Raw genomic sequence first — 10958 nt, 5'->3', positions numbered from 1 at the left:
AAATATCCTTGTAAAAACTCCTAATTTCAAAATTGTCCAATTAAAACATGTAAGGATAAAAATAGTTATTATCATAGTTTTAAAACCTAACTCAAATGTCGATTTAGGGCGAATCTCGGGTCACTAGTCTATACTCGGATCACTATCCGGGTTGACCCAAGTCAGCGTAAGAATAAGTGGTTATTATCATAATTTTAAACTCAACTCAATAGATGACTTGAGATAAGGCATGGGTCACAAATGAGATTAATCGTTGACCAGGATCAATGTAAGGACAAAAGTAGTTATTAACATAATTTTAAAACTCGACTTAGGTGTCAACCCGAGGTAAGGTCTAGGTCATGTGTCAGGAAGGTCAACCCAAGTTGACCCGTGTTAACATAAAATAAAAGTAGTTATTATCAAAATTTTAAAACTTTATTCGAGAGTTAACTCGAGATAAGGCTTGAGTTACGAGTTAAGAAGGTCAACCAGAGTTAACCTGGGTGAATGTAGTGATAAAATTGTTATTATCATAGTTTTAAAACATGACTCGGGAATTGACCGCGAAAGGGCCCAGGTCACATGTTGAAAGGGCCAACATGGGTTAACCCGAGTTTATGCATGGATAAAAATGAATATTATTATAGTTTAAAAATATAATTCAAGAGTCGACCTGATGCAAGGTTCAGGTCACTAGTCAGAAGAGTCAACTTGGCTGACAAAAAAAAAATCAAAACAACCTTATTTTGACCAATTTTTTTCCAAAAAAATCAATGAGTTTTTGACCTATATTTTATCTCATATTGAATTGAATTTTTAACTGAATTAGGTTGAATCAATCATTCTTTTTTTTTTTAACTCGAACCAATCTGAGCTCCAAGTTAACTAGTCAACTTAGTCTTAATTTTATATTATTATAATATTATTAATTTTAATACTTAATATAAACTAAAGTAAAAAGAATATCTAATTTTTTTTAAATATATAAGTTTGTTAATAATACATATTAAAAATAAAATATACTATTTTTTATTTTATTCATCATAATTAAATAAAATATATAAAAAAATTATTTTTTCTTCTACCATTCTGTTTTAATTTTCTTTTCTATATTGTCTTATCTGTTTTTTTCATCTTGTCTCTTCTATTATTTGACAATAATCAAAAGCTGCCTTTGTTTTAAAAATTAGTTACATCTTTTTGTTTGCTTTCCAAAAGCAAATCCAAAAAGAAGACACGCAAGTAAAGTGTGCGTGTCAATGATGGATCAAAATTCTTCAATATACTTATAATAATTACATATTGTTCTCTCTCTCTCTCTCGATCTCGATCCTCCAATTCTCAGTTTTGGATTTGGTTTCAAATTCAGGGCAGATTCAACGTACCCCAAAAGCCAGCCACCCCCCCTCCCATCCCTTCTTCATTCTCCACACCGCCTTTTATTATTGTTATTATCAAGAAGAAGAAGAAGAAACAAGAGAGTTTTATGTCAGTTTGGTTATGGGTGTGGCTGACATGCAAAGCAACGGGAATGGGAATGAGGGATTCAGCTTCAGGAGCTGTGTTTTTAGGAGAAAACAAGTGGATTCTCTTCGTGTCAGCAGCCATAGCGGTGGCCAAACCCAACAATTAGCTAAGATTCTCTCTGTTGTTGACATCATTGCCATTGGTTCGTAACTAACTCCATTAATTCTCCTTTTTTCCACCTGGGTTTTGTTTTTCTCATGGTTTAAGTTTCTTCCTTCCTTCCTATATTGGCTATGTGAGCATCTTTGCTTTTCCTTGAAATGCTGTTTCTTTTTTTGCGTTTGTTCTGGTTTGCTTTGAAAGTCTCAAGGTTTTCTATGTGAATTTGATGTTCGTCCGTCCTGTCTCGTGTCTGGTGTCTGCCTTTATTATTGGTATTTTTTGTTTTTCTCTTTGTAATGAAGCTAGCTGTCAGTGTTTTCGTTAACTTTAAGGTTTTGTTTAATAAATACAATTATTGCTTGTGGCTGTGTACTATTAAATGTTGGTTATATTTTATATCCTGGAAAATCTGAAATGCGAATCCTCTTTGTTGTTCAGTTCAGTCATGAATTTACTCCCTTAGTAATTACCGGCAGTTAATGGGGATCTTGGGCTGCTGGGTGGGATTCTATTTCCTTTCAAATTTATCCAGTTTAGCTGGGGGAGGATTTTATGCATGTTGATATTAACACTGGTTGTATTTTTATTTTATTTTTAATCAGGAGTAGGAGCAACGATTGGAGCTGGAGTATATATTCTTGTAGGAACGGTTGCTAGAGAGCAGACAGGACCGGCTCTTACTGTTTCTTTCTTCATTGCTGGAATTGCTGCTGCTCTCTCAGCATTTTGTTATGCTGAACTTGTTTGCCGGTGCCCATCAGCGGGAAGTGCCTACCATTACGCATACATTTGCATAGGAGAAGGGTATTTACAACTTATTGGATAATTTTAAGCTTTCTATATTAGTTCTCGTCTTTATTCACATTATTATTTATTGTTACTAAGGATGACATTGAAAAAAAAATTTGAGGTTTCAATCCCTGTCTCAAAATATACAGATCGCACAACTTGATACATCTTTGAAATTATAAAAATGGCGTGCTTAAGAATTGTTATAAAGGCATCTTGATGGTTGAGATTGGTGGTAAGTTACTGCTTTTGATAAGAAGATTAAATTGCAAAAGGACATAATCAGTAAGCTCATTAAATGGAAGATTAAGTAAATCTATATCTATATGCTTTGCTATGCCCTTTTCAGGACTTGAACATATTGTCTTGCAGTGCAGCATGGTTGGTTGGCTGGGCATTGATTCTTGAATATACAATTGGTGGTTCAGCTATTGCTCGTGGCCTAACCCCAAATCTGGTGCTGTAGATCTTCTCTATGTGAAGCTCTCTCGTCCATCTATGCAATAAATTCCTATTTAAACCCTAGTGTCTAATAGAGTTTCTTTTTTTATGGCTTCTGGGCATTTGCTTGAGATGCGTGCGTGATTTTGTTCATGCATGTGCACCATTCACAAAATTAAAGAAACAGTAGTAATTGATCATGATTCATGAATTATAAAGATGTAGGGCTGCTAGCACTCCATGAAGTGTTAATGGCACTCCCTTTCTCTCTTCAAAACAATGGTGTGCCATTAAAGTACTAATAGGCCCGCTCATTTTAAAGCTATTCATATTGTTGTTCTCCAAGATTGAATCACTTAATAAGCAGTCTTATTTTGTCTTTACATCTTATAGAATGAATACTAATATGCCAGTGTTTCACCTTTAAGAGCAACAAAATGAAGTTAGATTTGGCCAATGGTTAGTGGCATGTATGCTTCCACCCAACCCCCGGCCTCTCTCTATCTCCTTAGTCTTAGACCATTGGTGAAAATTGATACAAGAAAGTTTCCCCAGATCTGAATGGTCATTGGCCCAGGTATCCAAATGGTGGTATAATACTTCACAGTTTGAAGAGTAACTATTGGTCCTTTGTGGCATGAGCTTTAGAGTGGCTCAATAATGCTCACTCTGAATGTTATTGTATCTTGATTGGTAACACATACAGCATTATTTTTTCAACTTTTTTTTTTCCTGGACATAACTTTATCATTTTTCAGATGAATGATTATAACTATCATTGAGGTTTTAACCTTCTTTTTTTAAAAAAAAAAAAAAACTTTCAAGCTAATCAGGTGACTTAGTTTCCTTGGATGCTGTACATCTATGGTTCTCATAATATATTTATTTCATTTATCTTGGTTCAAACCACTTGTCTCTTTGGTTTTTCAGGCCTTATTTTTTGGAGGTCAGGATAACCTGCCTTCGTACTTGGCCCGCCACTCCATTCCTGGGCTTGGCATTGTGGTAGACCCATGTGCGGCAGTTTTGATTCTTGTTGTCACTTTGCTCTTGTGCATAGGAATCAAGGAGGTAATTTTTTTTTTCTTTTCAATTTATGTTTTTTGTGTTGGCATGCATCTGTTTTTTAATTTGTTTTAGTAAATACTACATCTTGCAGAGTTCATTTGCACAGACTGTTGTTACAACAGTGAATGTTTTTGGGATGCTTTTCATCATAATAGTTGGTGGATATTTAGCTTTCAAGACTGAATGGATTGGATATGAACTTCCTAGTGGGTGAGTAGTGTATATTTTGTCTACTTTGGCTCATTATATCTACCCTAGTGGTCTAGTTCATCTTCTTTTGTTTTCCCTCTGGTTTGATAGGTATTTTCCGTTTGGAGTGAATGGGATGCTTGCAGGATCTGCTGTGGTGTTCTTTTCATTCATAGGTTTTGATGTTGTTGCTAGCACTGCTGAGGAGGTAATTTTTAATGTGGAATGACTGATGACTGGTGTTGCATGTGAAAAAAGAATCAAGAGAAGAAATGAGAAAGGAAGATTGCATTCACAGTTCATCCTCTTCATTTTACTTCCTTGCTAAACTAAAAATCAAACTTTGTGGAAACCCTATGATGCAAACTCAACAGATATTCATTGACTTCCCACATTGTGCATTAGTTCCTAATCTATTCAGAAATCTGGTCTCTGATCCCTTAACTTGTGTGCCTGATCTTACCTCTGTCCTATATGAAGATGTGGTTTACTTAGCTTATTATTGTAAATTAATACCACCATAATGTGTACATTCTGACATGATTTCTTGTTTGGGCATACCTAGCTAATTATTCTACACTCTTTAACCTAAGATTCAAAAGGCATTATTAAAGGCTATTGTGGTCTTGCCAAGGTGGGATCCTGGTAGGAAGAGTATTAAATAACTCTACTCTAATATTCAAATCTGCGGCTTTATGAATATGAGTTCAACTGTTTTACGATTGCATCAATGATGAACCCCTAGGATACATGAACATGACTAAATTTGAAAAATCATTTACTTTTCTTCATGTCCTTGCACAAGTTGAAGTGTCTGTAATTTGGCAGGTCAGTGGAAGTTACCTGGTTCAAAATTTGATATAATAAAGTTACAAATTCATCAATCGTTCTGGGAGTTATTAAAGCAAGAATGTATTGTTTTTCTTTATCTATCATCTATGCCATAGTGGTAGCTATGCATCTTATGGTCTCATTTCTTCTGCGTGATTGTTGACATATGACTTAATGTGTTCTATAAAGAAAACTTGTGTTATAATTTGACATTATAAAGGATAGGAAGATGCTTTTTCTTGGACAAAGGGAGTATAATTATGGGAGACCATGCTTGATACATAACTAGGATGGCAACCATGTATATATTGTATTATTAGATGTAATTTGATAAAATTCTGTACCATTCTTAATCTGATTCCATCTCTATATTTGTGTCATTTCTGTTTGAGTTATTATTTAGTAGTTTAATCTTATCTTTACATACCATGTTAGCCTCTGAGAGTGAAACTTTGGGCCTCTTTTGTAGCTTTTTAACTACATTATGATCATCATTTTCTTACCATGTTAGGTGAAAAATCCTCAACGTGATCTGCCCTTAGGTATAGGCGTTGCTTTGTCTATATGTTGCATTCTATACATGCTTGTCTCTGTTGTTATTGTTGGCTTAGTGCCATACTACGCATTGGATCCAGACACCCCGATCTCTTCAGCATTTGCTTCTCATGGGATGCAATGGGCAGTGTAAGCTTTTCCTCCTGGTTTGTCAATTTGATTGGTTATTTAACTTTGAGGTTATTCCCTCAAAGTCAGTTGTAATCTGATTTGTAACTTTATAATTGCAGGTACATAATAACAACTGGGGCAGTTACTGCTCTTTGTGCTAGTTTAATGGGTTCGCTTCTTCCTCAGGTGCGTAATCCATGTTTCTCCAGTGATTTAGAATAACTCTTAGTCCTTTATAACATATTAATGTGGTAGCATGGATATAGATTCAGCTCTCAAATTTCTTTGAGCTCCAGTAAGTGCACAAAAGTTGCATCACTACTTTTGCCTTTTGTTTTTTATATGCTTTGCATGAGACTTGTTAACTTTAAGTTATAGGTGCATGTTATTTTGCTGCTTGATAAGGCCATTTTGCAGGAGTCGGTGTTGTTTTTTTTGTGTAAATACAAAACGGTATAAATCTATTTAGTCATTGATTGTTTCCATGAATTCTTTTCAGCCTCGAATGTTCATGGCAATGGCTAGAGATGGATTGTTGCCATCTTTTTTTTCAGACATTAGTGCACGCACACAAGTTCCAGTGAAGAGCACAGTAATAATTGGTATTCTTGCTGCAGCCCTGGCATTTTTTATGGATGTTTCACAGTTGGCAGGAATGGTATGTTACGCATTTGAATTAGAGATGTTTTATGAGGAATAATACATTGCTGTTTATTTATTTATTTTTTATGTACATGAACCTTCTGCTATAAAAAATATAGGAAGGCAAGGCTTCCTAATTCCTTTCCTGGGTACAGGTTAGCGTGGGTACACTTCTTGCTTTCACTTCTGTTGCAGTTTCAGTGCTAGTACTCAGATATGTTCCACCGAATGAGGTGCCACTTCAGCCATCACTTCAGCAGCTGATTAATTCACCATCACTGCAGTTTAATATTGATTCTCAGGAGATTGCATATCAAAACCCTAAGGGTTCTCACAGCAACTATGATCTTAGTCAACATTTACTTGACAATATAGGGACTTCAATTGGATGCATGCTTCTTCGGAAACACATGGCTCAAGGTACTACCCAATGCATTCTTTAGTGTTTGAACATGAATTTTTTTTTCCATTCTATTATTCCCGTACTTTTTTGTCGTCATGTTTTAGCTCGACATTGAAATGCATATACGTAACAAGAAGTAGCGGAACTGCTATAAAGCATAAATGTTGATTTTTAATGTAAGTTGTTTACAAGGTTGCACAACAAAGAAAGTGCTTAGACACTGCAAAACAACTGAGTACTCTCAAAAAGGTATACTGCATTCTACATTACTTGAACTGACATTATTAGCTAAAGTAAGCATCTGTGCTGACACAATGTTTTGTGATAAGCCTTGGCAAGATAACATGAAACTGGTAGGAGGTGAAATCCAGGCTGGATATGGCCAAAGAATGTTGTATTATATATTAGACTAGAGCGAAGATGTTTAGTTTATCATAACAAGAGCATACAAAACATAAAAGATTGTTTAAGGTAAGCCTATAGTGCATACAATTTTAAATCTATAAACATGCAAAATAAAATTCTAAGAGAAATATACTTTCAACATAAATATAATAAAAATATTAATAGCATGCATACTAAGTATATATTTAAACTTGCAATATATATAATATCAAAGCCTACTTTAAAGGAATGGAATTTTTGTTGTTGTTAAGAATGAATCTTTTGTCCATAAGACTTTATTGCTCCATACTTGTGCAACTAGAATGTTTGAAATATTTCTCTCAAGATTCTAACACCGCCACCTTAGTTTAGATATATTTTTAAAAAAGGTCTTTGAACCAAAATAAATGAACTCAAAATATCTCTCAACAAAGTATGAATCTAAACTCTAGATTTGGGAGAAAAAACAAAAGCATAAAAGAGAATGAAAACTCTAAAAATGAGGTGAGAAAGAGTGAAAAAATATGAAAAATTCATGTTAGAAACTATTTCAACTTCTTTTATAGTGACTTTTGGAAGCTAAAAGATTGAAGAATTAATAAGAATTAATTTCCAAAATTATCAACCTTTGATTAACCACCATAAATCAAGAATTAAATCTAGGAAAACCAAGGTTCTTCGAGTAGAAAAACTAAGGATTCTTTGAAATTAATTTCTTATTTACCCATAATTTATTTAAATCATGTTAATTAAATAAATTTCCAATATTTTCTGTATATGAAAGAGTGAGAAGAAAGAAAGAGGAAGAAGAGAGCTTTGAATCTTTAAATCCTTTTTCTGGATGTGTCATATGGGTTCTTTCATTCAGTTGTTGTGGTACATTAATTCAACTGAACCCATAACTTGAAACCAATTGGAAAAGCACAATGATTGCCATTCCTTTGTTCTTCATTGCTAGACATGTATAAGCCCATCTGAAGGGACCTTTTTTTAGGGGAAGACTAATATTATTCTTGTTGATAATTGGCACAAATCCACACTGTACCTGACTTTTCAGTTCGTCCAGGTATCCTAATTTTCTAGGTTTTGGTAAATCTGGTAAATTTTCTATCTACCAAATCTATGTGATACAGAGTTGCCTTAACCATTTCCTTTAACAGTGACCCCTCTTTTGTTGGCTGTACATGTGGATGCTTGTGTATGGTCCATGAGTTTGTTTTATTTCTTTGTTGAATTTCGTTGGCATCATGAAGCCTATTATTAATTGGAATGACATATTCTACCATTCATAGTTAAATAAACAATACTTAAGGAAACACTTCTGCATTAACATATTCACTGGAATTCTCTTGACAAATTCCATATGATATGTAAATTGATATTAGTTTTCTTGTTTTGTGTCAATTAAACAGGTGAACAGAATGAACAAAAAAGGCGAAAAATTGCTGCTTGGAATATAGCTCTTGTATGCGTAGGTGTTTTTGTCCTTGCATCTGCAGCTTCTGTTGAAAATATTCCCAGGTTTGTCATCTGCTCTAAAATCTGCAGCTTTCATCTGATTCACTCTTCTAACATGAGTCCCCTTATCACAACTAGAATTGTTCTTAACCTTTGGCATGTGAGTTCTCAATGTGTATAAACAATAAATGGAAGTTTTTTTTCTCTGGAGATACAGCACAACAATTCTTAAAAAAAAAAAAAAACAAAGACTTCATCTTCTGCAGTATAGGGTTAGTCCAAGACATGTTTTACCTTAATATGTGACTGATATGGTTCTACTGGTTTGCAACTTGATCTTTACTCTACCAGCATTCTTCGCTTCACATTGTGTACAGTGGGTGGAGCTATTCTTTTGTGCAGTTTGATTGTTCTGGCTTGCTTAGCACAAGACAATGCAAGGCATAGCTTTGGACACTCAGGAGGTATGTTCAAGCTTATGTAATACAATGTTAAAGGATATTGGTTGAGGTTGGGTATTGTGTATTTTGGTGAAGAATTTCATAAACCTCGTTACCGCTGCAAAGCTCTGCTGGCATTTGGCTACTTGCCTTAAAAAGTTTTGTCAGATTAATATGTATAGAATCTTAAAATGGCTGGTGCGGATTGAAGTAACGAAGAAAACATTGCTTCAACTCAAGAAACCCTCAAAATTACATGAATTGGTAAACAACATCACTTGATAGAATTTCTTGAAAGTTCAATATCACGTGCAGTAGCTGAGGGGAAGAAAAAGAAAAGCTGGTGTTGTATAGTATAGGAATTTCTTGCTCGTATCACATGAGTATTCATTGCTAAACCATACTACTGTAGCTCTTTGGGAAGCCTGTGCTTATAGTCTTACCCATACTTACTGTATGATACTGTTACCTCCAATTTAAAAATGGTGTTCGATATGCATGCAATAATCATTTACAGAATTATTTTTTGGCCTTTTTCCAGGTTTTGTTTGTCCTTTTGTTCCATTCTTACCAGTTGCTTGCATTCTTGTCAACACATACTTGTTAGTTAATTTGGGGTGAGTATCCAGTCAATTAACTTCGCCTCTCACTCTCTCTAATAAAGTTTTTCATTTGAGCTCAATCTCACCAAGCTTTCCACGTCTGACTGTAGTGTCGATCTTATGCATCTATGTGCAGGGCTGGCACATGGTTCCGTGTTTCCATATGGCTGCTAATAGGGGCACTAGTTTATTTATTTTATGGTCGGACCCACAGCTCATTGAAGAATGCAGTTTATGTTCCTACTGCCCATGCTGATGAGATCTACCGCACCTCTTCAGATCTTCTGGCGTAGATCATGGCAAGGCATGCACCATAAACACACATCTATCTCTCCTCCATCTGAGGCATTCTTGGATGCTTTTTTGCTGCTATGGTACATAGTTCTAGCTGATAGAAGGGAAATCAATCTTTTGCTGTATAGTTGTATTGCTTAATTAGCTGGCATCTTCTACAATTCTAGTGCAGACATGTAAATAGCATATAGCTCAAACGTGATGGTTCTTACAAATATGCGGTACAAGCAGTATTTGAATGGGGGAAAAAATAAAAACAAGTGTTTACTAAATTTTTGTTGTGATACTTGTGACATTTCTCTTAGCAATTTCTCTTACAATGCCGCATGTGACAGTGAAAGTGGTTAATATGGGGGGGTAGTAATAGATAATAGAGTAATCCATGAGATGATTTTGACGTCTTTTTGGCATGCATGGCATCTGAACTGGCTTAAGGTGACAAAACTATAAATGAGATTTTTAAAATATTCAAGAAATATTTTTTATGTATATCTACAAGTGGTTCTTGTGCAATTTTCATTGGGTTTTGAGCAATTTACACTTCATTTTATAAAGTATAATTAACAAATATATCTAAATTTTTTTTATGTGTTTTGTTAAGTGGGGGTCTTGGATCATTGTCCAAGTAGCTCTTTGCTTAAGCCGAAACAATGACATCAAATAATTTGGATGAAAGGGCACACATCTCTTTTGAGAAACCATATGGCTGAAGTAAGGTGCTTGCTTATATAGTCAATTTGGAACGTCAATTTGGAACGTGGTGTAAACAATTGTTTTTTAATTTTAAAATGTACATATTTTTTTTTTGTTTTTTTATATTTTCAAATCGTTTTGATGTACTAATTTAAAAAATAATATTAAAAAAATAAAAAATATCATTTTAATATATTTCTAAATAAAAAAAATTTAAACAATTACTAGCAGGGAGAATGGAAACAGCAACCTTTGAGGAATGAAAAAAAAAATCCCAAAATTCGGAGAATGCCTTGGTCCTCGGGGTCATGGAGCTATGTTTCGTGATGATCTTGAGGAGACTGTTGCTGCACTTGTAAAACAAGTGATTTTGAGATTTAGTCAGAATGGAGTTTGCTGCACGTCTAGCTGCTAGGCACTCCAATCCCAGCGCAGGACATGCTCGAT

At 34.6% G+C, this 10958-nt stretch overlaps 1 protein-coding gene across 1 annotated transcript; it reads left to right on the top strand.

The window, feature by feature from the left end:
* The first annotated feature begins 1195 nt into the window (after window positions 1-1195).
* LOC133668708 (cationic amino acid transporter 4, vacuolar-like) lies at window positions 1196-10090 on the top strand. The gene is made up of 14 exons (XM_062088657.1): window positions 1196-1651; window positions 2214-2415; window positions 2773-2857; window positions 3772-3912; window positions 4001-4119; window positions 4210-4306; window positions 5441-5613; window positions 5715-5781; window positions 6095-6253; window positions 6393-6657; window positions 8437-8545; window positions 8834-8946; window positions 9464-9539; window positions 9661-10090. The coding sequence occupies exons 1-14, from the start codon at window positions 1483-1485 to the stop codon at window positions 9815-9817; spliced, it is 1932 nt and encodes a 643-aa protein (XP_061944641.1). The 5' UTR covers window positions 1196-1482; the 3' UTR covers window positions 9818-10090.
* Window positions 10091-10958: the final 868 nt, after the last annotated feature.

Source organism: Populus nigra, chromosome 11, assembly GCF_951802175.1.
Source record: "Populus nigra chromosome 11, ddPopNigr1.1, whole genome shotgun sequence".
NCBI lineage: Eukaryota > Viridiplantae > Streptophyta > Magnoliopsida > Malpighiales > Salicaceae > Populus > Populus nigra.
This window is presented reverse-complemented; position numbering and strand designations above follow the sequence as displayed.